This window comes from Acipenser ruthenus, chromosome 43 (assembly GCF_902713425.1).
Source record: "Acipenser ruthenus chromosome 43, fAciRut3.2 maternal haplotype, whole genome shotgun sequence".
Lineage (NCBI taxonomy): Eukaryota > Metazoa > Chordata > Actinopteri > Acipenseriformes > Acipenseridae > Acipenser > Acipenser ruthenus.
The window spans coordinates 2,577,435-2,604,748 of NC_081231.1; the positions used below are offsets into that span (position 1 = coordinate 2,577,435).

The following is a 27,314-nucleotide window of genomic DNA, read 5'->3' on the forward strand; positions in this document are numbered from 1 at the left end:
AATCTGTAAGATCACTGTTGTTTGGGTGATAAAAGTGAAGTGTGTCATTATCAGCATCTGATTGTATGCACACTCCATTCATTGATGGGATCTTAAATCAAGTTGCAAATTAGTTCATTTTAAATGAACCAATGTTGTTGATTTATTTCTTTGAATAATGATTAATCACCACTTGGTACCAACTGTTGAATGAAACAGCACTTTTACACTGTGCTGTTAAAACCTTGTTAAATAGTTTTATAAACACACAACATTAAATTGTCAATTGAATCTAAGATAAAACACAGCAGTGGTATTTGGTTTGCCTCTCCCACCATGTTCCTCAGAGATAATAACACAGACAATTCATTCTATCCTCTGTGTGCAAGACAGAGCGAGAGACTGCCCACACTGGGCGCTGTGTGGGTGAGACAGCGAGAGACTGCCCACACTGGACGCTGTGTGGGTGAGACAGCGAGAGACTGCCCACACTGGGCACTGTGTTTGCGAGACAGAGCGAGAGATTGCCCACACTGGGCGCTGTGTGAGTGAGACAGAGCGAGAGACTGCCTACACTGGGTGCTGTGTGTGCGAGACAGAGCGAGAGACTGCCCACACTGGGCGCTGTGTGGGTGAGACAGAGCGAGAGACTGCCCACACTGGGCGCTGTGTGGGTGAGACAGCGAGAGACTGCCCACACTGGGCACTGTGTTTGCGAGACAGAGCGAGAGATTGCCCACACTGGGCGCTGTGTGAGTGAGACAGAGCGAGAGACTGCCTACACTGGGTGCTGTGTGTGCGAGACAGAGCGAGAGACTGCCCACACTGGGCGCTGTGTGGGTGAGACAGAGCGAGAGACTGCCCACACTGGGCACTGTGTGGGTGAGACAGAGCGAGAGACTGCCCACACTGGGCGCTGTGTAGGTGAGACAGAGCGAGAGACTGCCCACACTGGGCGCTGTGTGGGTGAGACAGAGAGAGAGACTGCCCACACTGGGCGCTGTGTGTGCGAGACAGAGCGAGAGACTGCCCACACTAACACCTTCGTTTCAAAGGAAGTGTGAGCTCTGATATGACAAGCCAATCAGAACCCCTCTCCGACCTCCTTTGTTCCAAAACGATGGCGATGTTGTTGCGTTCTACCGCTGCTCCTTGTCTTCAAAAACGGCTTCCAAGCTATTAGTGCTGTGTCGTGTTCTTCATGTTGCTCCTCAGAGGAGACCAGTCTGGCTGACTTAAGAAGTCCTTACTACTTTAAGAAGTCCTTATTACTTTACCTAAGATATGCTAACTACACAATGGAAACGTCATGCAATTACTGCATTAATGCTTATCAGGGTTACCTAAGACGAGAGGTGAACCATGATATAGAGTAGAACTCTATATACGTGTATGGGAGTAGACAACACATATCTTACTGTGTACATGTTAGTTTAAATACTGTTTTAGTAATAATGAAGGTACTTCTTGTGTTCTGATTGCATCCAGTACAATCTGACTTGGCCTTATGAACCTATGAAAGAGATCCGATGGTAGCTTGTGGTATTCATTGTGAAAGTCATTGTCTGATGCAGGTAATACTGTAGGAGTAGGGTTGTTGCACACTAGTGGAGAACAGCTTAGATACAGAATCAGATATTTCACTAATGCAGCATTGACTTTAACTGCAACTCTGGGGTGTATTTCTTGTTTATGTTTGTGTATGGTAAGCGATGAAAGAGTTTCCAATTTAAATGAATGCAACTCACAGTTTTAAGCTGTGACTATGATTTCAATCTTATTTTTCTTCAATGCCCGGACAGAATTTGGCAGAACCACTAAACTGGCAGTCAGGGACACACTGCGTTAATATAGGAGGCAAGTTCCAGAGTGAAATTAAATAACGGGCAAAATGCATTAGGAGACAGGGAGCTTTGTTTTATATACAATCAATGCAACTATAATATACAACACCGCGGGCACTGCAGCTTAGGGGAACTGTCTGAATCCTGTTTGGAGCCACAGTATAATATATCAAACTGGATAGTGAAACCCAGGAGGACTGTCTGAATCACAGCGTCTCTGAATGTTATTTCTTTAACAGATGTGGAGTACAGCGTGACGATCTCTTCCTGAATGTTACATGCATGTCATTCTCGAGTTGTTACTCAACAATCCAGACTTCTCTCCTTTCTGATTAATAGACTCAGAGCCCCCTCACTCTGCCCCCCTCCCTGCTCCCTGCTAACTCCATGCAAACAAAACAGATTTCAAAACTAATGACTCCCTGTGACAGAAATACAATGAGTTCTGGTGATAAATCTTCCTCCCGACCTGTGAGGGCGCTAAAGAACGGGAGGAGAAGTATCTGGAAGGGCTGGCCTGACAGTTCGTTTCCGGGACCGGAAAGTGGGTCAGCCTGGAAGGAAGCGAGACTCTGTTGTAAGACCGTGTTGATTTGACAGGTAAACGAGGGGCAGCTGCAAGTAAAAGGCAGCTGCAACCGTTTACCTAGATATCATGCGGGATTACATATAGGGGCCGGGGTAACGCTGTTCTTTTCCTTCGTTTGGGTTAAACCAAGGACCGAGAAGGACCTAAAAATCTGTTCTGCTCTAAAAGAGCTGTGTGTGTGTGTTTGTGCGCTGGAGTGTCTGAAAACTAACTGTCTGTCTTGTTTCCGAATCACCAGACAGCTAGAACATATCCGGAGCTGTCGCACTGGGCGAACACAAGCCGGATCACCTCCTCACGTACTGTCACAACGTCCTGTGTTTTCACTCACCACAATCACGACTGCACGCACCCGAGACGGGTGACCGTGTTCTTGTTTCTTTTGTTCAGGACTGTATCCTGTGTTTTGTCAGCCCGAGCTTTACACATCGTTGTGTATTGCCGGGCTTATTATTTTGAGCACTAGACCAGTGCTGGCAAATAAAGCCTATTTTCCACTGGACTACCGTTGTCTGCTCATTACTCCTGCACCGCATCACTGCTACACAGCTACCCCTCACCACCCACTTTGCCACACGTGGTGTCAGAAACGGGACCATGGACCGCGACGCGCTGGCGGAGCTGCTGCAGGCACTGGAGAGCAGACGGGACGCAGAGGAGAGAAGGAGGGAGGAGCGCTATACAGCGCTCATTGAACGGGTAGGACTGGCCGTGGCTGCGGTAACGACCCCGACTACAACACCGGTGATGTCGCCCCCAAAGGCACGGGCGATGAAGATGTCGGCGGAGGATGACCCGGAGGCGTACTTGGTGGCATTCGAGCGGCTGGCTACCGCGGCGGCTTGGCCGCGGGAGTTCTGGGCCAGCCAATTGGGACCCTGCCTGATTGGGGAGGCTCAGGCAGCTTACCAGGCCATGAGTGACCAGCACGCCACTGAGTATGACCTGGTCAAGCAGGCTATCCTCCGCCGACTCAACATTACTACCGAGACCCACCGGGCGCGGTTTCGGGAGTACCGGAGAGCCCCGGAGACACGCCCCAGGGTGGTTGCGGAGAGGTTGTGCGACCACATGGTGCATTGGCTGACCCCCGGGAAGAAGACCGTCCAGCAGATGGGGGAAGCCATTGTGGTAGAACAGTTCTGCCATGTGGTCGGCGCCGAAACCCAGGCGTGGATACGGCGCCACAACCCCGACACCCTGGAGGAGGCGGTCAAATTGGCCGAAGATTTTGAGGACTCCCTGACCTCTGCCCGGATCGGGATCCTGTCCGCCCCTGCCCTTCGGAGCAGCCGCGCTCTCTCTCCCTCTCCTCCAACATCATCGCCACCACCCCCCTCGTTCCAGGGACCCAGACCTCCCAGAGCACCGACCCCATTGGGCCCCCTTGCCTCCCCCCCATGGAGATCAAGGTTGGCCCCCAGCTGGGGTAGAGGTGCTGCCCCTGCCCCGTTGCCATACCAGCAGCGGGACAGATTTCTAACCCATGCCCCCTCTGTCCCTCCTATCTGTTTTAGGTGCCACCAGCCGGGACATCTGGCCAGGTCATGCCCCGCTGCCATGGAGTGTGACGTGGCCGCGTGCAATTGGGCACCTGAGACTGGTAAGCGTGGGGAAAATGGTCGGGAGGGGCCTTGTCTGATTAATGTGGTGTTAGGGAATGTGAAAACCCACGCATTAGTGGACACAGGGTGTGAGCAAACCTTGATTAGGACAGCTCTCCTGGGCGGTGTGTCGTGGCGGCCACGAGGTCAGGTGGCCATCTCCTGTATCCATGGAGACACGGCGGCATACCCCACATTAAAAGTATATTTATCGGTAGGACCGATAAAACGTCACCTGGTAGTTGGGGTGGCGGAAAGGTTGCCACACCCAGTTATTCTGGGCCGAGACTGGCCAAAATTCAAAGAATTGATGAAAAAAATGGCAGTCTCAGCCACACACGTAAACGTGGCAGAGAAAAAAAAAAAGGAACGGATTGGTGATGTGTTTCCTTTTCACACTGAAATGTTTTCCCCTCTTTTCCGTCCTAGAAAAACGAATAAGGAGAGACGGACCGCAAAATGGGAGGGAGCGTTGTTGAGACAAGGCTGGGGTCTGGTGGGAGAGTGCTGCAATGGTAACAAACGCCAGTCGAAGGGAGTGGGAACGCAGTGTGACCGAGAGAGCGAGGTTACTGGACCGACTAGAGCAGATGTTATTCCAGCCCCTCTCGATGTACCGGACCCGTGGTACTCAAGCGCGGACCTAGTGTGGGGCCAACATAACGACCCGTCACTGGTGCACGCTTGGGGACAGGTCCGGTCCATTGAAGGTAAGGATGTTGACGGCGCTGGGGCGCTAGTATATCCACACTTCAGTATCAAGGGGCAATTACTGTATAGGGTAAACCTAGCCGCGGGCACAGGACAGCCTGTAACACAATTGTTGGTTCCCCCGTCTTGTCGGCTGGAGGTCATGAGGCTGGCGCATGATATCCCTTTTGCGGGGCACCTCGGAGCCGAGAAGACGAGGGAACGGATATTGGCTCGATTCTATTGGGTAGGTCTTCATACTGATGTGTCGAAATATGTAGCCACATGCCCAGACTGCCAGCGAGTAGCGCCGGGTCGAGTGCGCCCCGCCCCTTTGGTCCCACTGCCGATTATTTCCACTCCTTTCGAGCGCATTGCAATGGACATAGTCGGCCCTTTGCTACCTTCTGACTCCGGGTATACGCACATTTTAGTAGTGGTGGATTATGCAACGCGATACCCGGAGGCAGTTCCATTGAGGTCCACTAGTGCCGCTGCAATAGCCACCGAGTTAGCACAGATTATGGCCAGAGTAGGGATCCCCAAGGAGATTTTGACCGATCACGGAACTAATTTTTTGTCCAATACGTTACAGCAGGTGTACAAAATATTAAAAATACGTCCCATCAGGACGTCCGTTTATCATCCACAATCGGACGGTCTGGTGGAACGTTTTAATCAGACCTTAAAGTCGATGCTGAGGCGATTTGTAACACAAGAGCAAAAACATTGGGCATCACTTCTCCCCTACCTCCTTTTTGCAGTGAGAGAAGTGCCGCAGAGTTCAACGGGGTTCTCCCCCTTTGAGCTCCTGTACGGCCGGCAGCCTCGCGGCATTCTCGACCTGCTGAGAGAGGGGTGGGAGGAGCACAAAGGCTCGTCTAAAAATGTGGTGAAGTATGTGCTCCTACTCAGAGATCGCCTGGATTTGGTCGGTCGTTTGGCCCAAGACAACCTCAGATCGGCTCAGCACCGACAAGAGCAGCATTATAACAAAAATGCACGGATTCGAACCTTTCGACCAGGGGACAAGGTAATGCTGCTACTTCCCTCATCAGAGTCAAAACTGTGTGCTAAATGGCAGGGGCCGTATGAGGTGATTCGGGCTATAGGGAAAGTAAATTATGAAATTAGACAGCCCGATCGCCGGAATGAACGTGAAATTTACCACATTAATTTGTTGAAGCCCTGGCAGGCAAGAGAGGTCTTATTTATAGCCCCAGGCAATATGGAGGATGATTTAGGTCCCTGTCCAGAGACCCCGAGCACAAGAGCGATTTCAATGGGGGAACAATTAGTTCCGGATCAGCAAAGAGAGCTGCGTAAGCTTATTGAGGAGTTCAGTGATGTTTTTTCTGATGTGCCCGGCAGGACGAACTTAGTTGAATATGACATTATCTCTCCTCCAGGTGTCACAGTGCGAGAGAGACCGTACCGGATCCCGGAAAGTCGACGAAGTGGCGTTCGCAAAGAGGTATGGGATATGCTCGAGCTTGGAGTGATTGAACCTTCCAGGAGCGAGTGGTGCAGTCCTATTGTAATAGTGGCTAAGAAGGACGGCACCAACCGCTTCTGCGTAGATTTCAGAAAGGTGAATGCTATTGCCAAGTTCGATGCGTATCCCATGCCTCGGGTCGACGAACTTTTAGACAGACTGGGAAAAGCGAGGTTTATTTCCACTCTGGACCTGACGAAGGGATACTGGCAAATCCCTCTAACCCGCAGCTCCAGAGAGAAAACCGCATTTTCAACACCAGAGGGGCTGTTCCACTTTAAAACCATGCCATTTGGGCTACATGGTGCGCCCGCTGCCTTTCAGAGACTGATGGACCAGGTTTTACGCCCACATCATGAATATGCAGCAGCGTATATTGATGACGTGGTGATTTACAGCTCCACCTGGCGAGAGCATTTGGCTAGGGTTGCAGCCGTTCTTCAGTCTCTAAGGGCAGCCCGGCTGACAGCTAACTTGAGGAAATGTGCGTTTGCCAAGACAGAGACTCAATATTTGGGATTTTTAATGGGGAATGGAAGGGTGAGACCTGTGGTCACCAAAATCCAGGCTTTGGTTGATGCGGCGATCCCCAAAACCAAGACTCAGGTGAGGTCACTACTGGGCTTAGCCGGTTATTACCGCCGCTTCATCCCCGAGTACGCCACAGTGGTTAACCCGTTAGTCGACCTCACCAAAAAGAGTGCGCCAAATTTAATTAAATGGTCAGCTGAGTGTCAGGGGGCGTTTGATACGATTAAGCGTAAACTTTGCCAGGCCCCCACTCTTATTACCCCAGATTTCACCAAGAGATTCATCCTCCACACCGACGCCTCGGATGTAGGGTTGGGTGCAGTCTTGTCCCAAAAAGTAGCTGGAGTAGAACACCCGATATTGTACATAAGCAAAAAAATGTTACCTCGGGAACGCAACTACTCCGTAGTCGAAAAAGAGTGTTTAGCCATTAAATGGGCTACTCACTCTTTACGATACTACCTGCTGGGACACTCATTTGATCTTGTCACAGACCACGCCCCACTCAAGTGGTTAAGCACAATGAAGGACAGCAATGCCCGGATAACTCGGTGGTATCTGGCATTGCAGCCCTTCATGTACCATATGGTACACCGTGCGGGGAAAGACCACCAAAATGCGGATTATTTTTCCCGGGAGGGGGGAGCAATGGGAAAGGTAGATTTAGCCGAGTGTTCCTTCGGCTCCACTCTGAGCGGTGGGATATGTGACAGAAATACAATGAGTTCTGGTGATAAATCTTCCTCCCGACCTGTGAGGGCGCTAAAGAACGGGAGGAGAAGTATCTGGAAGGGCTGGCCTGACAGTTCGTTTCCGGGACCGGAAAGTGGGTCAGCCTGGAAGGAAGCGAGACTCTGTTGTAAGACCGTGTTGATTTGACAGGTAAACGAGGGGCAGCTGCAAGTAAAAGGCAGCTGCAACCGTTTACCTAGATATCATGCGGGATTACATATAGGGGCCGGGGTAACGCTGTTCTTTTCCTTCGTTTGGGTTAAACCAAGGACCGAGAAGGACCTAAAAATCTGTTCTGCTCTAAAAGAGCTGTGTGTGTGTGTTTGTGCGCTGGAGTGTCTGAAAACTAACTGTCTGTCTTGTTTCCGAATCACCAGACAGCTAGAACATATCCGGAGCTGTCGCACTGGGCGAACACAAGCCGGATCACCTCCTCACGTACTGTCACAACGTCCTGTGTTTTCACTCACCACAATCACGACTGCACGCACCCGAGACGGGTGACCGTGTTCTTGTTTCTTTTGTTCAGGACTGTATCCTGTGTTTTGTCAGCCCGAGCTTTACACATCGTTGTGTATTGCCGGGCTTATTATTTTGAGCACTAGACCAGTGCTGGCAAATAAAGCCTATTTTCCACTGGACTACCGTTGTCTGCTCATTACTCCTGCACCGCATCACTGCTACACAGCTACCCCTCACCACCCACTTTGCCACACTCCCACACACATTACATTAGAACAACCCCCTAGTCTGCAAAGGCAAGCGGTCATGTGATCCACTACACCGCACTGTATGAGAACCGATGATGTGTATGCGCTGTGACCCTAAATAAAAAACCAGAACTGCTCCACAGCACTACAGCACTCCAAACAATATTGCATTCAGAAAAGTTTTTACATGACACAGACATCAATTAAAGAACCATATTTTTCTGTCATGAGAAAATGTCCCTTTAAAGGTCGTACACGTCCAATATGAGTCTGGATACCGCGTGTTCACAATCACATTAAATATCAACCATGTACCATATTTCGAAGCTTTACTGTACATCGCCAGGAGAGGCCAGCCTGACCTGCGGTTTCTCCCATGTTAGTCCCATCACTCAGAAATGAATATGCTGTAAACCACGTTTTTTGTGGATCGTTATGCTGTGACGTGGCTAGAAATTAATGTGTCTACTTTTTCACCACAGCTTTGCCATTTTAAATTAAAAAATCCAACGATTCTGGGAGATGAAAATGTATTCGCAATATCGCATGGGAGCAAAATGTACTGAATGTTAAACCAGGTTACTGGAGGTGACTTGTGGCATAAGTACTAGTTTTAAATGATCGAAGAGACAAAGCATGTGCAGAAAACTTCAAAAGAAAAGGGCCATAGTCTGAGCTTCTGAATTAAAAGATCCGCAATGAAAAATATTCATTCAGGACCACCGAATATGAAACAGTTATCGATGGTACATCTCTCAATGCTTGTTGTGTAATTTTATACATTCTACAACAAATGTTAAGGGATAAGAACATAAGAACATAAGAAAGTTTACAAACGAGAGGAGGCCATTTGTCCCATCTTGCTCGTTTGGGTGTTAGCAGCTTATTGATCCCAGAATCTCATCAAGCAGCTTCTTGAAGGATCCCAGGGTGTCAGCTTCAACAAAATTACTGGGGAGTTGGTTCCAGACCCTCACAGTTCTCTGTGTAAAAAAGTGCCTCCTATTTTCTGTTCTCAATGCCCCTTTATCTAATCTCCATTTGTGACCCCCGGTCCTTGTTTTTTTTTCAGGTCAAAGAAGTCCCCTGGGTTGACATTGTCTATACCTTTTAGAATTTTGAATGCTTGAATCAGATCACCACGTAGTCTTATTTGTTCGAGACTGAACAGATTCAATTCTTTTAGCCTGTCTGCATACGACATGCCTTTTAAACCCGCGATAATTTTGGTCGCTCTTCTTTGCACTCTTTCTAGAGCAGCAATATCCTTTTTGTAACGAGGTGACCAGAACTGAAAACAATATTCTAGGTGAGGTCTTACTAATGCATTGTAAAGTTTTAACATTACTTCCCTTGATTTAAATTCAACACTTTTCACAATATATCCGAGCATCTTGTTGGCCTTTTTTATAGCTTCCCCACATTGTCTAGATGAAGACATTTCCGAGTCAACATAAATTCCTTTTTCATAGATTCCTTCTTCAATTTCAGTATCTCTCATATGATATTTATAATGCACATTCTTATTGCCTGCGTGCAGTACCTTACACTTTTCTCTATTAAATGTCATTTATCAGGTTCTATTTGATCATTTCGAGTGCCTGGATATTTTACACTGTTTTTGACCAATTCCGCTCCCTCACCGCAGCAGCTCAGGAGAACTGAAGGTGAGCGTCGTCCTCCGATCCTCAAGCCAGCCGCCTCTTTACACCCCAGAGCTCCACAGCGGATGTGAGCTACCGCCCCCTGGAGGACAAGCCCTGCAGGTGGCAGCTTTGATGACTACTGCTTTGATGAATAGAGGTAAAAATAGTCAAAGTCGACTAGTCTCTACTACAATTAAGAAAGCATGTATTTGATAATGCATGGTGCACTATTGCTGTTTCGTAACATACTTATGTGCATTATATTTTAAAATTTAAATGTATGTTCTAAAACGTCATTTATACGTTAATGGATTGAAACCGCAACTGTGCTCCCGTTCATCTGAAACTACTCGCTCCACCGTGACTTCACAATCACGTGACGTGGATTAGTCCACTAGCTATTAATGAAGTCGACTGTCTCTTGACTATCCACACATCCTTCTCCATACTGTACTCAGAAAACAACAATATATTGTCCAGCCCTTTGATAATGCTGCGTCTGTGCTCAGAATGTCATTGTGGTTTTTGTACTAGATCTGAACATTCCCTTCTAGACAGGAATGTATCAAATTAAATGATAAGCTTTCGCATTCTCCATCGCAGTCCCAGAGCCAGGTGGGTAATGGTGCCAGGCTGTTGTTCGTGGCACAGTCAGGCTTTCAGACTGCTGCTCAAGTTATTAAACTCTATTACTGCCAGACTCAGTATACTAGAAACCACCTGGGAAGCGATAATGACACACACAGTAAACTGGCATGGTTATTTCCCCACACTTTTCCCATGGTTATACTATGCATTTACCATGGTTTGCCATGTTTTTTAATATGCTTTACCAGACCTCTCTGTGCTTTACAATGCTTCCCTATGCTTTACCATACCTCTCTGTGCTTTACAATGCTTCCCTATGCTTTACCAGACCTCTCTGTGCTTTACAATGCTTCCCTATGCTTTACCATACCTCTCTGTGATTTACAATGCTTCCCTATGCTTTACCAGACCTCTCTGTGCTTTACAATGCTTCCCTATGCTTCACCATACTTCTCTGTGCTATACAATGCTTCCCTATGCTTTACCAGACCTCTCTGTGCTTTACAATGCTTCCCTATGCTTTACCAGACCTCTCTGTGCTTTACAATGCTTCCCTATGCTTTACCAGACCTCTCTGTGCTTTACAATGCTTCCCTATGTTTTACCAGACCTCTCTGTGCTTTACAATGCTTCCCTATGCTTTACTATGCCTCTCCGTGCTTTACAATGCTTGCCTATGCTTTACCAGACCTCTCAGTGCTTTACAATGCTTCCCTATGCTTTACCACACCTCTCTGTGCTTTACAATGCTTCCCTATGCTTTACCAGACCTCTCTGTGCTTTACAATGCTTATATATGCTTTACCAGACCTCTCTGTGCTTTACAATGCTTCCCTATGCTTCACCATACTTTTCTGTGCTATACAATGCTTCCCTATGCTTTACCACACCTCTCTGTGCTTTACAATGCTTCCCTATGCTTCACCATACTTCTCTGTGCTTTACAATGCTTCCCTATGCTTTACCACACCTCTCTGTGCTTTACAATGCTTCCCTATGCTTTACCACGCCTCTCTGTGCTTTACAATGCTTCCCTATGCTTTACCAGACCTCTCTGTGCTTTACAATGCTTCCCTATGCTTTACCAGACCCCTCTGTGCTTTACAATGCTTCCCTATGCTTTACCAGACCTCTCTGTGCTTTACAATGCTTCCCTATGCTTTACCATACCTCTGTGCTTTACAATGCTTCCCTATGCTTTACCATCCCTCTCTGTGCTTTACAATGCTTCCCTATGCTTCACCATACTTCTCTGTGCTTTACAATGCTTCCCTATGCTTTACCATGCTTTCACTGTGCTTGATTACACTTTGCCATGCATTTACTATGGGAAACTTTTATAAGGGAAATGAATGAACTTCTGATGATGTTTGCAATCCTTCTGCGTTCTTGTGCAATGTTTTATATATCTGTGTTTAAGTGGTCTGTGTTCAGTCCTGCTCTAAAGCTGTGTGGAGTAGTGGTTAGAGGAGGCTGTGTGTTCCAGTGGTTAAAGAAAAGGGCTTGTAAACAGGAGGTCCCTGGTTCAAACCCCACCTCCGCCACTGACTCATTGTGTGACCCTGAGCAAGTCACTTCACCTCCTTGTGCTCCGTCTTTCGGGTGAGACGTAGTTGTAAGTGACTCTGCAGCTGATGCATAGTTCACACACCCTAGTCTCTGTAAGTCGCCTTGGATAAAGGCGTCTGCTAAATAAACAAATAATAGAGCTCTGGACTCTTGACCGGAAGGTTGTGGGTTCAATCCCAGGTGGGGGACACTGCTGCTGTACCCTTGAGCAGGTACTTTACCTAGATTGCTCCAGTAAAAACCCAGCTGTATAAATGGGTAAAAAATAATGTAATTGTATGTAAAAATAATGTGATATCTTGTAACAATTGTAAGTTGCCCTGGATAAGGGCGTCTGCTAAGAAATAAATAATAATAAATAATAATTACAGGCAGCAATGATGGTAATGCCATCTCCTATACATGTCTGTCTCAGACGTCACTTGAAATGAAAATGATATCCCATAACCTGTTATTAAGCAGGACGACATCTCCTGCAATACTCTGTGTTAAAGGTAAAGCTCGTTTGTGGTTTTTCTATCCGTTATTGAAAGCATTCACCCTCTCCCTGGGAAACCTAGTTGTTATCCTCCTTTACGAAAGCCTGATAAATTCAAATAAAACTTAAATAAATAACCGGATAGCTAACTCTGCATTTCGGGGGTTAACCAGTTCTAAACATTCTCTAAACTTTTAAAATATTTTAAGTATTTGGTATTTGTTACAAGCAGTTCACTGTATCTAAAGATCAGAATGTGATGAAACGTGCTTTGGAAATTGTTCGGCGCATCAAAGCATCAAAACTGTAGCGCTGTGATTTATGACTATTATAAAAATGTGATAAAGCATTGTAAAGCGCAGAGAGGTATAGTCAACTACAGTATTGTATAACCCGTGTGAAAAGCAAGGGGGGAAACTGTAAATGACGGCTCTATAGTTAAACACTAAAAACAAACCCAGAAATCATTCTGCAGGCAGCCCAGACAGGGTTTAAAATAGCACCAGGTTTTAGTTTAATTGAGAGTCTGTTAAGAAAGTAACAGACTGCACTTACTACCCCTCCCCTCTCTGTCTGCAGCAATTAGGCTGAAGAAGATAATGACTGTAATAACAGAGAGAGAAGCAAGTGCATTACCTGAACGCATGCATGTTGATTCAGCACTCCAGGTTCTGAGGCTCTACACACAACACACCTCCCTCCCTCCTGCTCTAGATTAAAGCAGGGCTTTAAAACATCTCAGCTAACAAAATAACTGCATAAGTCGTGTTTTGAACTTCCCTTAGCTGTGCAGTTTTGAAAGAAACACATGCAACAGCACATGTTTCCATTTGAATATCTGGCACTATGTGTTAGGGTCTCTGTTTCAAGAGCCTCAGGATGTCTGTTACACTTCCTAGATCATTACACCTCAGCAGGGTGAGGGTCGTGTTACAGAGTGGAAGTCTGTCAGCCAATCAGGGAAGGAAGCTGGGAAGGAAGCCATGGAAGGGAGAAATGTCACCCTCCAGATGGTCAAGGAAGTGCAACACTACCTGAAAGCATGGCTTGCAAACAGAGATGTCTTTAAGATTTTTGGTGGATCTCGGGACAAATCTGAACAAGCACTAACATATATAAGCATACAACAGTTTTTGTTACTGATGGAGAGAGCCTTCTGTGTCACCCAGTATAAAAATATCCTGGCAGTTTCTGCATATGAGACTAAATGCTTGTGTGAACGTACATTTAGTTTAGGTGCACGTGTTCGACTAGAAAATCCTAAAGGTTGACTAACTCTCAGTCAGATCTAACTCTCATAGCTCAATCATAATATACTCTTGGAATGTAGTTTATTGCTCCAGTAAAAACCCAACTGTATAAGCGGGTAATTGTATGTAAAAATAATGTAATAATGAAAATAATCTTGTAACAATTGTAAGTCGCCCTGGATAAGGGCGTCTGCTAAGAAATAAATAATAATAATAATAATAATAATAACACGGGGAGAACATGCAAACTCCACACAGACAGTACCCTAGGCCGGATTCAAACCCAGGACCCTGGCGCTGTGAGGCAGCAGCGCTAACCACTACACCACCATGCCACCCTGTTAAAAATCACTTAAAAAAAGTTTCCATTTTAATTTTGTTGATGCAAAAGTATTGAACTCCACACGTGTTATTTAAGAAAGAATTGCCCCTAAATTTTTCAGTGTAAGCCTACATTTTTTAAGACAGCCCTGCCTACACCAGGGTTCAAGACTCAGATGAAAAATGCTGGTAAGTTTCTGTTTTACAACTGCCTGTGCTTAATATTAAAAATGCTTTGATTGCGCGTTTGTTACGGTTTTTTTGTTGTGGTTGTTTTGCTATCTTACGTATTGGACACTAGTATATTAAATCCCGCTAATAATTGTTGGTCATAGCTTACTGGTGGAGCCCGTTGAGATCCACCAAAATGGATTGCAGTGTTTGGTGTATTGGCCACCACTGATATAGGAACTTTTGTTATGTAGCCTATGCTTACCGTGCTCAGTCCTGGAAGAGGAGCAGAATTCAGATCACGCAGCAGTAACATTCAATGTATTTTCAGTGCTTAAAACTCCACTGCCATTACATTAGTGCCAGAAACACGGTTCGGTGCTTTCACAGTTTTTTTCCCCTCTGACATTCTTTCTGGATCATCAGAAGAGAGATTTTTACTCTTTTTAAAGCTTCAGCCAAACTGAACTGCTTCCGTTTGCTCATTACTACCACTAAATAACAGTGCATTTCTAGAAGCCTAAAATGTCTGTTTCGTGTCAATCGATCGCACGAGGTTACCTGCGAGTCCACACTTACGAAGTCGCAACTTTGCAAACTCTAATTCTGTCACTCTGGGTCAAGTTTCCTGTTGTTTTGATGGCAATACACTAGCTGTGCCCTAGATGGCGCTTACAAAAATATAGACACTGGCTGATCTAGCCTTGATTACACAAGCCTGTGACAGGCAACTAGAACTGAAGAGAAGCTCCTGAACTCCCTCTCACTAACACAGCACTTTGTTGCAATACAAACCTCTCCGAACACACCATAGAAAGGGAAGGAGGCTCGGTGGTCCAGTGGTCACAGAAAGGGTCTTGTTACCAGGAGGTTCCCAGTTCAATCCCACTGTGCGTGACCCTGAGCAAGTCACTGAACCTCCTTGTGCTCCGTCCTTCGGATGAGACGTAAAAACAAACAAGGTCCTATTGGAAGTGACTCTGCAGCAGCAGCAGTTATTGATGCATAGTTCACCCCCTAGTCTCTGTAAATCGCTTTGGATAAAAGCGACTGCTAAACGACCAATTAATAATAATTCATAATTATATGAACAATGCTGAGTTCTCTATACTAGACTGTATTGAATTATCTGGCTCTCAGATCCCCAGTACAGCACTGAGTTCTCTAAACTAGACTGTATTGAATTAGCTGGCTCTCAGATCCCCAGAGTTTTCTAAATTATACGGTACTGGATTTGCTGAGATTATGTATTATGTATGCTTTTGTTTGCCACAGAACTGAAGGCTTTTCTTTTAAAGTCACTGAGGTTTAATTGTAAATCGTCCCAGCATCGCCCCCTGTGGGTTAGCGTGTAAATTGTGGTCTGGCCACACGGAATGCAAACCCAAATGACTCAGCAGCCAGTGCCATACTTCTGCTGTTAACCCCAAAAAAAGAAATTCTACTGGAGACACAGCAAGCATATGAATTAACATACATTTAGATCAGGTTACATGCGTACAATGTGCCATTATTGAATTTTAGGAACAGCCCAGTACTTACACATCTGACACTGGCTTCATAAACCTTCGCGTGGATCTATAATATTAAAAGGGTGCTAAAAAATAAAAAACGGTTTTCTTAAATAATACGAAGCCCATATTTCATACCTGTGTTTTGTAGTTTATTCCAGATCATTTCATATTTTTAAATGCACCTTTTCTTTGTGTGAAGGGTTTGAAATGTATATGCGGTTATTCGGAAGACCGACAGACAAATAAAAAGCTCTTCACATGACTTCCAGAAATGATGAAATATGAGGTGTAGGTGTATTTAAAAAGAAACGTTTCATAACAGTCTTTGTTTTTCACAGCAGGATTAAAGTTAATGAAGACATGTTCCAAATCACAGTTACACATCAATCTTAAACAAGCTCTTTATTGCAAAGGCTGGAAATATAAAAACAATTCATGTTTATGAAGATCGTGAAACACTGCAGTCACAATGAATGTCGACAGTTCTAAATACTGCTTTAACAAATGGTGCTATGGCCAAAAATCAGTTTTTTGTTCATCAGAATCGCAGCAAGGGCGATTGCTTGGGGTACCGTTTTCTTAAAGGGAATGTCATTTGCTCCTGATTTGCTAGGAGCTTCTGACTCTCACTCTTTCTTCATTGGCCAGTGCTAACCGCTCAAACGCCCTTCAAAATCACAACATGAAGGGGAAAATCCTGCGTTTTACCCCGTTTCCTCAAAACCGGGCCCTCTGTGTAGAACCAGATCTCATGCTCTCTCATTGCTATAACATGTGTTTCTTTCAAAACTGCACTAGTGAGACCTGCACAGTGAATAGAAGTGTATGACACGTCTCACCATTTTTTAGCTTCACAAATTATAATAAAAAATCTGTTATGTGTAACTTCAGTTCAATCAGTGGTGCTGTGAATGGGAGCCTTTGTGACGTTTTGTTTATTACAAGCACACGATTACATGGTTTGGAATCCAAGCAATTCCAGAGGTGCCCAATAAATGTGTTTTCGGTTCTATTTTTGACAACATAATTAGTAGGTAAGCTTAAGAACTCGACAGTGTTGCAACAGAAAGAGGAATATAATCACAACACAAACACAAATCAGCCCAGCCTGCCCTTGAATGACCCCAAACGACGCATTTCACGCATTGAGACGTGCTGGCACAGAAACCGACAAAGCCCAAAACTGTGACGACAAGCCCAGCCATTCAGGAGACGGCATTGTTTCAGGACTGCATTGACACTTCGGTTCCAAAGTGGAGCCAACGATTCAACAGCAGCAAAACAAGACTTTACAAGTGTAGCTCGCCCGATACTTACCTGTGTGCTGTGCACTTCCATTAGGTCAATAGGTCTCGAATGCCCAATTCGAAAGAAACGTCATATTAAACATTTTTATTTGACAGGATGATGGGCCACCTTTTCAAAGAGTTTACTCCAGTCTTTGATTGACTAGATTCTGTGCTTTTAAATGAGTTCCCCCCAGTAGAGGAGAATGGTGTGCTAACAAGGGACAAGCCTTGATGGGCCGAATGGCCTTCTCTCGCTCCCAAACTTTTCTTGTCTTCTAATGTTCTTTTGTGTTTTTAATGAAGACAGTTTTTTCCCCATTATAATTCATTTCTAACAACTTAAAGCAGGTTGAAGGGAATCACTCAGAGTATCTGCACAGCCCTAATACGAATTGCACATTTATAGAAAATAGAAATGCCGGCGCTGTAAAGATGCCTCAATCAATTCCAACACACACGAGGTGCTTCGACCCAGGAAAAAAAAAATTGAAAAGAAAAAATACTTCATGTGATGTTTCCATCACTGAAGACTGAAGATGGCAACTCTCGCTTAATGAAAAATATCCCAAAGTGTCTCTCAATCATTCATATTTTATTAAGAACAAGGTCAAAATAAAAACGAAATAAAGCTTACGCGTTTCGAACATGCTCTGATGAAGACAATATGTCAAAACGCTGGAGTGCGTTTGGAAGATTAAGCATGGTTCTGAAAGGGAAACTACCCTTATGCCTCAAGGGGAATGTCTTCAACTAATGCGTGTTGCCAATGCTAACTTACAGAAGAGAAACCTGGACCCTCAATGCAGAAATGAATCAAATTACAAACGACTCAACGGAGTATGGAAAGATGCATGCTGGGAATAACATGTAGCAAGAAGAACAGACCATCACTGGACCAAGGAGATACTAGACTGGATCCCAAGAGATATAAAGAGACCAAGAAGAAGACCTCCAGGAAGATGGCAAGATGAAATTAGGAAACACGCTGGAGCAACGTGGATGAGGGATGCAGCAGACAGGCTTGTGTGGAAGAATCTTGGGGAGGCCTTCATCCAGCAGTGGATTGAAAAAGGATGAAGATGATGATGATGATGATATATATATATATGAGGATGACGATGATGATGATGATTATATATATATAGATCAGTTATGTCTCAATCAGTTATGAGTCCATAGCTATACCCAGGGGTGAAATTCTCAACAAAAAAGTGCAGGTACTGATATGCACAGCAAAGACAATTTGAGTGTCATTAACAAATACTTCTAAAATGTATAGTTATCGGTATATGATACATTTTTTAATACAAAAAAGTGCCCTGGTGATTTTTCATGGCTGGCTACACCCCTGATTATATAAAAAAATTGTATAAAAAAACAACTATGCTATGTACCAATTATACAAAAAGGGTCCAAGCTGAACAATGCACAACAGGGACTGACATACCCCGCTATTTTGAATGTACAGGCAATACTCTTGATGCAGTTGATCATTTTCATTTCCATAGTGTTCTCTGAAATCATACTTTCCAGACCCTGGGTACTCACCTACAACAGGACCTGGCCATGTCACAATAGTAGCCTTGGATTAGAACACACATGCCTGTTATTTATTGTGTTTGATATTAATTATTAACAGTAATATATTCTGTCTGCTTCTCTGTTGCATTACAGTTCAGATTAATTGACATGAACAATTCCTGAAAGCTGAGTAAGAGGAAATGGGATGGGATTCTGTGTCACACCTTCTTCAATTGGTTTGGCATCATACTGTCATTACCTACCCCCACACACCTTCTGCCAATCAGCTTTGAGAAGTATTTTCAGGAGAACATTTTTAAAACGGATTTGCTAGTCAGTGCAGCAAGTACATTACGGTATTTATAAAACTGAATGTTCCAGTTTTTATAACGCTATTTTAAGATTTGTTTCAACAAATAAAACATGCTTTTAATATAGCGGTGGTTCTCAAACAACATTTTTTGGTGACCTCAGAGTGCAACCACCAACACTTACTGGTGGTCACACTGCTAATTCTTTCATAAAAATACTAAGTATATCATATGAAAAATAAAGAAAAAATAGACATATGCACATCTGTTTTTTGTTATTTATTTCTAGAATAAAACCAAAGTCTCATTTAAAAATACAGCAGCCCCTCAAACTCTACTGGATCTGCTTTCACAGGCCCTTCTAATAATAAAAAGGAGACAAAAACCAGGTGTTCTCCCAGATATTCTTTGTTGTTATTATTGATCTGACAACAGGTCAAACTTAATAATCAATCAATCATATTAAATTGATAGAAATGAATACAATATCTAAGCTAAAGTATATTACTAATGTATTGAATTTAAATAAATACAAAAACGACTTTCACTTTCCTGTTCCAATCACATCCTGCATAACTCCCAGCTAAGTGTAAGTATTTGCAATTATTAGGGCGACTTACAATTGTTACAAGATATCACATTATTTTTTACATACAATTACCCATTTATACAGTTGGGTTTTTACTGGAGCAATCTAGGTAAAATACCTTGCTCAAGGGTACAGCAGCAGTGTCCCCCACCTGGGATTGAACCCACAACCCTCCGGTCAAGAGTCCAGAGCCCTAACCACTACTCCACACTGCTGCTGCAATGCTGTTATATCATAATATTATAAACTGTAATATTCCAGATGGGGTTGTGAATTCTTGACTACCCAACTGAATTGACTATAAAGCAGAGAATATCAAACAATAGTTACTTTTTTTTTTTCCTTGTGTGTATTTCAGGCAGAAACAGTACCAAAGCAGACATCGCTTTTATTTGTATTTATTATTTTTTAATACCCTGCCTTTGTGGTATCTGCACAATGAACAAAATGGCAACAAGACACGTTTTCATGAAGTAGTAACTGAGGTTTACGGATGCCTTTTTTTTTTTTTTTTTAAGCTCACACGCAGATGAAAACTGTCAGACGTAACTTAAATAAACTCTTGAAAAATACATGTGGAAAAGGAGGCGTGGTACAAAGGGGGAAAAAATCACCATTTTGGGTTTCGTTTGTTACTCTCCTCATAACAGAAAATAGGATCACGACAAAACAAAACGTTGATCTCTAAACATAACATTTACCTTGGAAGATGGGCCAGTGTTTGGAAAGCGCTAAGCACACCTGCATCTACATCCCGATTCGGGCGCCAAATCCTGTGTTTATGTATCACACGCATCACTTGACATTTTAGACGCTGGTAAATCAGTGCAAGGCAAAACACGTTGTGATTCGTATTTTTAATATCTATCAACTAGTTATGGCGGGGATATAGGCTTGGGTTTTTAACTTCCAATTAATAACGTGCAACAATGTTCGCTCACATATTCAGCTCGCGTCTCTCCTGGATTAATCAATGAGCACTGACACAAAGCGAAACGGGCGGAGATTTGTGAGGTATGTCAAAATGAAACTGTCCCGAATGGTTTAATAATGATTGGCACCAAAGCTGCCGGATAACTTGTCACGATCTTACTCGGGTCAGTAGGTCATCCATGGGTTAATTTGGAGAATGAGTTTCTGTGACGTGCCTGGATGGAGTGCATGCACATTGAATGAAAATACCCAGTACTGGCATCAAAACAAGTCCCGGTTAGTATTACCGAATTTAACACCAGGCTGTACCCTGGAACCCTTCTCTCCATCACATGTGGTTTATATCTCATCATCATTAACCACGAACGGAAGAAACACCTCTTGGAATCTGGTCCACTTGAGCTGAAATGACTCCATCCTACAATGTGATTTATTTATGGCCCTTGTGAGCCAGGCTGCAGCCCCATTTCGATATTGGAACAGTATGAGGTGGAGTTTTTTTACACACTGCTTCCCTGTGCAGATGGAAACAACGTTTTTGATGAAAGTGCTACAGAACCCCCCCTGCAGTGTTTACAAGAAGCAGATGTTTGTGGTTGGTTAATTGAGGTTTTGTGAACTCCCTGATGACAAAGTTACACAGTTAACTCTCCCCAATACTAAGTGCAGCACAGAAACCAGGACCAGAGGATGCAATTAGAAAGAGGAGACAGATTCACAGGGAAGGAGACATTTCTTCCCACAGAGAGTGGTGAGGGGATGGAATGGGCTGCCTATGATGCTGAATCACTGGGATCCTTTAAGACCCGATAACATTTTAAGAACAATCAGCTACTAAGAACTAGACAAGCATCGATAGGCTGAATGCTGTATATTGTGAAGTTCTTTCCTGTACAATGCACAGCAAAACCAAATGAAACTTGACAGGTTGGGCACACAACTCTTGGGAGGACAGTTTTGCCCACTGGCAAAATTTGGGAGCCACTAATTCACTACGTCATGGCTAATATACCCACATGCCGGACTGCCTTAGGGTATTTCACATCACATTAGTCCCTACCAGTCTGGATTAGCTGTCCTGTACATAGTTAAAAACGGATTCATCACACTGGGCTAATTAAGCCATCACTGAAAAAGGCACCAGTGGAAACGTTTCACAATATAGTTTTACCCCAGAGTGCAAACTGTTTAGGACTCACCGACTCGAAACCCTGGCCCGGTGAGGGTGTCTCCTGAATGGCCATTCTCCCCGATGAGGGTCGTGTTGTTGCCCTGTTCACAGGTGTCTCGACACTGTCCTTTCAGACAGGTCCGCTTGCAGATGAGTGGGGCGATGACCACTTTGAATCGCTCCCTGGCTGCCGAGCGCTCGGCCGCTAACACCAGCCCCTGGACTGAGAGCCAGAGAAACAGGAGATGGACAATCAAGGAAACCATGATGGCATCCTAGCTGAGATCCAGAGACTGGACAGGGTTACAAACTTCCCTCCTTGTTTTTTTTTTTCTTTATCCCAATCTGAAATGAAATCAATTTGCCAAGTTTCCCTCCCCTTCCCTTCCCTTTCTGGGTTCCAGAAAAATTCCAACTCCGGTAAACAGGAGTGTTTTGTTTTAAGAAAAACAGAAATATAAAACTCCTCCAGCTTTTGGTGGCATAGCTGTTTTTAGTTGAGAAAGAAAAAAAGAGAGATGAAAGTAATGAAAATAGAAAAACACACAGAGGAAAGTTTAACAAACTTAGTAGAAAACAGTTCTCTCTCTCTCTCTCTCTCTCTCTCTCTCCCTCCCTCCCTGTGCTGCCGCTGTGTGCGTATCTTAGTGAGTCTTTTAGAAACAGAGTGGGAGAGAGAGGGAGAGGAAGGAGGAGGGGAAAAAGAGAGAGAAAGTGTTGCAGCCAATCCTTAAATTGAGGGGCTGGAATTTTGGCCTGCTGCCAGGGAGACTGCAGTGGAGGCAGGCTTCGTTCAAGCACCGCTGTTGTTAGGCCGAGTCTGGGAGTCTGAGATAATAATGAGACAGCTGTACATGTCACTCCTTGCCCTCTCCCTCTCTCCCTCTCCCACTCCCTTCCTCTCTCTTCCTCCCTCTGTCTCTCGTTGCTTTATTGATTTTGGGACTGTTATCTGTTTTACAAAGCGCAGCTCCTGATCAAAGTTTCCAGCACTCCTAATTTCTCTTCCTCATTCCGGTATCTCCATGGCGACCTGTAGTCCCTGGACCCCTCTAAAAATAATCAGATTCTGTCAGTTATTCCTGTTTCTGACCAGCACAACGTGGACTGGGCAGTCAAATCAGACTGTATGGACATCTTAGTGTATATGAACATCTTAGCGTGTATATAATGACCTAAAATATGCAGTAAGAATTGCAGAGGCTTTTGGGAAACAAAGCAGGTTTGTGACAGAAAAGAAAAGGTGCCTGTCTCTTATAAATGAGGGTCTCTCCTGGTAAAGGCACGGGCGCGTGGAGTGCAGGGGTGGAGTCACACAGTCAGGGGAGCGCAGGGGTCCTGGTAAAGGCACAGGCATGTGGGGTGCAGGGTGAGATACAGTCAGGGGAGCACAGGGGTCCCCGAGGGTCTCCTCTGGTAAAGACACTACCGCGTAGCGTGCAGGGCCAGTCATACAGTTAGGGGAGCACAGGATCCTTACGGTGTGATGTCAGCAATCTTCACTGGGGATTCTGGAGGGAGCGTCGCATTGCCACCGGCACTCTTGAGGGTTAGGGAGGCAAAACAAGTGGGGACTTTCTCCTCATCTCACTACAGAGGACCCTACCAGCCAGGCATCCAGTGAGCTCGGATAGACACCTGCAGGGCTGGCCTTCGTCCTCCAGCCGTTGACAGCTCGCTGACTTCTGCTCTCGAGGTGTAAAACTGGAGATTGGCTTGAGGATCAGAGGATGCACACTGACCTTCAGTTCTCCCGAGCAGCTGCGTGGGGAATTGCAGCGTGAGGGAGCGGAATTGGATATTCTAAATTGGGGGGAAAATCAGGGGCAAAATAATTGGCGACTCTTAATTTAAACACAGAAAACAAACAAAAGAAAGGAAAACTTTCAAAGCGAAGGCAGGATTGCTGATCAGAATAGCAGATAGCAGGGCAGGGAAGAAGAAAAAAGAGAGCTACTGGATTCCTGGGAAGATGGCAGACAGATAAGTCTGTGGTCTGAAAAGGAAAAGCAATCTAAAACCTGAAAATAAACGAAGGAAACATTAAAAACAATCCAGACCGAGAGAAACTAAAAACAAAACGAGACAAAGGGGGAAACAAAAGAACAAAACCAAAAAAATAATTTGCAGCCGTGTGGAGTAGTGGTTAGGGCTCTGGACTCTTGACCGGAGGGTTGTGGGTTCAATCCCAGGTGGGGGACGCTGCTGCTGTACCCTTGAGCAAGGTACTTCACCTAGATTGCTCCAGTAAAAACCCAACTGTATAAATAGGTAATTGTATGTAAAAATAATGTGATATCTTGTAACAATTGTAAGTCACCCTGGATAAGGGCGTCTGCTAAGAAATAAATAATAATAATAAAAGAAAATTTCTGTGATGAAAGGTGCTACAGAAATGTGAATTGGTGTTGGTCTTGTTGTTCTGAGCTGTCATGCAGAGCTGGCTCTCTAGATGAATGGTGAGACGTTGGTCTTTGAACCCGGAGATTAGCAGCTCAAGACATTGCCTCTCCATTCAATGTCATTGGCTGAGATGCCAAGCCGATACAACCCTTTAACTGACTGACAGATTTGTCTGGTTAATTCTGGCAGCAAAGGAGACACAGATTACAAGAAGTGGCACAGGCCGGGGATCCACTTAACTACTTCTGAACTCGATCTTCTATGTTGAAGGATAAGAAATGAAAGTCTGAACGCTGTGTGGGCACGATGCCCGCAGTCTGCTCTCAGCCCATTATCTGAGCGTCCTCATTAATCTAAAGCATGGATCAACCAAGGAATCTCCCCACTCAACACTATCAACACAGACACACGACCGCTCCGTTTAACTGTGTCGCTGCCAAGCTACAGTAACTGTGTAGTGTTGGAAAGTGGTACGCTGTCAGATTTTGGTACATGTGCAATCAATTGCGATCTGATGGGTGTTGCGATTGTCAAAAAGAGGTACATTTACAGTTGATTATATATTATTTTTTTGCAAACTTAAACTGGAAACAGCATAATGTACAGGATCTGAATGGCCGTTTCCCTGCTTTCTTCCCTGCAGTACCACTTTTTAACCCGCTCCTAAAAATAACACTACACCAGCACAAATTATGACAAGAACAAACGATTTACAGCAAGACTAGGGCTGGGGATCGCATTGCCCATGTTCCCTCACTCAGACCCCTTACTTACTACATATCCTGGAGCAGTGCCACACACACCATTTTTTGGGGCCTGGGACAAGCTTAAATAACCCCCCCTCCCCCTCCCCCTCCCTCGGAGACGAGATGATTTTAATATCGGTGCTGTTACTCCTTTGAAGTAAAAGCTTGCGCACAGCAATGCACATTCTTGGAATGCGAGGGGTAATTAAACTGCAATAGCTTTGCGTGTGATAGGAATGCTGGCATTGATTTTGACCCATCGCATTCCCCGTGTAGACTGAGGTGCACTAGACGGCACTTCATCAAACAGCACAGCCTGAGCAAATATATTCCAAACACAGACCTGGAGGACTTCAATATGACTTCAGTAATGACTGCAAACATCCCTGAAAGGTCAGTGGATAGTAAAACACAACTGCAAAACTGGCATTGGAGCGTCCTGCTGTTTAAGACCACAGTACATTTTGAAGTTTCCTCCCATGCTTTCCCCATGCTTATACTATACATTTACCATGGTTTGTTTTTTTAGTATGCTTTACCAGACCTCTCTGTGCTTTACAATGCTTCCCTATGCTTTACCACACCTCTCTGTGCTTTACAATGCTTCCCTATGCTTTACCAGACCTCTCTGTACTTTACAATGCTTCCCTATGCTTTACCAGACCTCTCTGTGCTTTACAATGCTTATATATGCTTTATCCTGTTTTCACTATGCTTTATTACACTTTGCTGTGCTTTTACTGTGGGAAACCTTTCTAAAGAAGAGCTGTTATATTTAAATCCAGGGTTAGTTTAGTGTGAGCGTCTTTCCGATGCATGAAGAGTGAGAAGTCAGGCTGGACGCTGGGTGACTCGTTTCCTTAGTTAAAGTGAGAGTGTTTGCTTGGTGCCCTGGCAGGAACGCTAAGGAAATGACTCCGCACAGCTGGATCCAGAACACAGGGAGAGAAAGCGGGGGTGACAGAGTGCTTAATGATCCAATTCCCACAGGAACACTGGATAAGAGGCCACCCAAATACTCAAGGAACGTCAGGACAGCCACCTACTGTACACAGAGAGCAGAATGCGCCTGCCCTGGACTGGAGGGAGCACCCTTTCTCTTAGGGGGTGAGGGAGGGAGCAGTTCAGTCTCCATGCCTCAAGCCTGCCCTGGACTGGAGGGAGCACCCTTTCTCTTAGCGGATAAGGGAGGGAGCAGTTCAGTCTCCGTGCCTCAAGCCTGCCCTGTACTGGAGGGAGCACCCATTCTCTTAGGGGGTGAGGGAGGGAGCAGCTCAGTCTCCATGCTTCAAACAAGCCCTGGACTGCAGGGAACACCCTTTCTCTATACCCCCAGATTCTGATATTGTTACTGACTTTGAGAATGTCTGTACCAAGTCTCGTCACAATTAGATAAGTGGTTCTCTAGCTATAAGGAAAAATGTTAGAATGAGAAACACTCCTTGGCCCATTTATTAGGACCTGTGCCTAATATGTATCTAATGCGTGGCATTCGCTCCACAAGGTGCTGGAGGGTGTCTCAGCGGATTCAATTAGCCATTCATTTGTCTTTATTGTCTTACCTTTCTTTTATCTGTTTTATAGACAATCATTGTGATTTCACTTCCTGATTTTCACTTTGCTTGTTTCTATGGAAATCTGCACATCATCCCGCAGTGAATTGTGGGATTGTAGTCCTGGGCAAGATTTAACCTCGACAAACAACTACATCTCCCAGTATGCATAGCGGTAGATAATTCTATCAGTGATTAGCTCTTAAATCACTCGATGCAGAAGTTCGTTGCTATTGATTGGTACTCAGTTGTATAGATGAAGGCAAACGAGAGCAAAGCAGCTTTTCATGTTGTGAAATTAACACAGGTTTGTTTCAGTCGCCCACAAAAAACACGTTAAAGGGAAGAGAGAATCTGAGTATCAGCACAGCCCTATATATATAACTTGCTTAAGAGATGACATAATCACAAACCACAATGGCATCCAATTCATTTTTCAAAGCAAAACAACAATGATGTTTATTCAGCTATACAACTGTACTGATGTAGGGAATGCTTCCAAGAGAGAGCGAGAGAGAGAGAGAGAGAGAGAGAGAGAGAGAGCGAGAGAGCGAGAGAGAGAGAGAGAGAGAGAGAGAGAGAGAGAGAGAGAAAGAGAAATTAATCTAATGCATTATGTTCCTCCAGCTCAGGGTTTGACGTGTTTCTCGTGGTTTCCTGGGTGTGCGTCAGTAATGATGAATTGCTTCAATTGGCAGGCTGCTTAGACTCCATTAAAGTGTTTTGGAGTTGTATTTTAATTATTGTTGTGTTATTTTACAAGCCTTTTAACAGCTTTACAGTGTGTGAGTGGGTCTTAAATGGCAACGCCCTCATAGCTATTACATTATACTCACTGGGCAGGCCTCTGTGCTGGTGGAGCAGAGAAAGAGAAATGAGAGGCTCTTATACTCTCTGGACAGCCTCCCTCTGCTCTGTGCTGGTGAAGCAGACAAAGAAAATAAGAAAGGAAGGCTCCTATACTGTCTGAGCAGCCTCCCACTGCTCTGTACTGGTGGATCAGTGAAAGAGAAAGAGAAAGGGAGGCTCTTATACTCTCTGAACAGCCTCCCTTTGTGGTGGAGCAGAGAGAGAGAAAGGGAGGCTC

General features: G+C 44.7%; 2 protein-coding genes across 5 annotated transcripts in view; one reads left to right on the forward strand and one right to left on the reverse strand.

The window, feature by feature from the left end:
- LOC117967871 (latent-transforming growth factor beta-binding protein 3-like) overlaps nt 1–22,190 on the reverse strand; it is a 59,810-nt gene extending 37,620 nt beyond the window's left edge. For 3 of the 4 annotated variants that reach the window (XM_059012068.1, XM_059012069.1, XM_059012066.1), the window contains exon 1: nt 21,554–22,189. In XM_059012068.1, coding sequence (XP_058868051.1) covers nt 21,554–21,791 — 238 coding nt within the window. In that variant the 5' untranslated portion in view covers nt 21,792–22,189. Of the gene's footprint in view, nt 1–21,553 lie in introns of all 4 variants that reach the window. The other variant, XM_059012067.1, reaches the window with a different exon arrangement.
- Nucleotides 2,258–8,180, forward strand: LOC131709462 (uncharacterized). The gene is made up of 2 exons (XM_059012070.1): nt 2,258–4,015; nt 7,842–8,180. Exons 1-2 carry the CDS (start codon nt 3,010–3,012, stop codon nt 7,847–7,849), a joined length of 1,014 nt encoding a protein of 337 aa, XP_058868053.1. The 5' UTR covers nt 2,258–3,009; the 3' UTR covers nt 7,850–8,180.
- Nucleotides 22,191–27,314: the final 5,124 nt, after the last annotated feature.

Excerpts from the sequence above, each read along its gene's own strand:
- LOC131709462 (XM_059012070.1), top strand. The coding sequence starts at position 3,010 with ATGGACCGCGACGCGCTGGCGGAGCTGCTGCAGGCACTGGAGAGCAGA.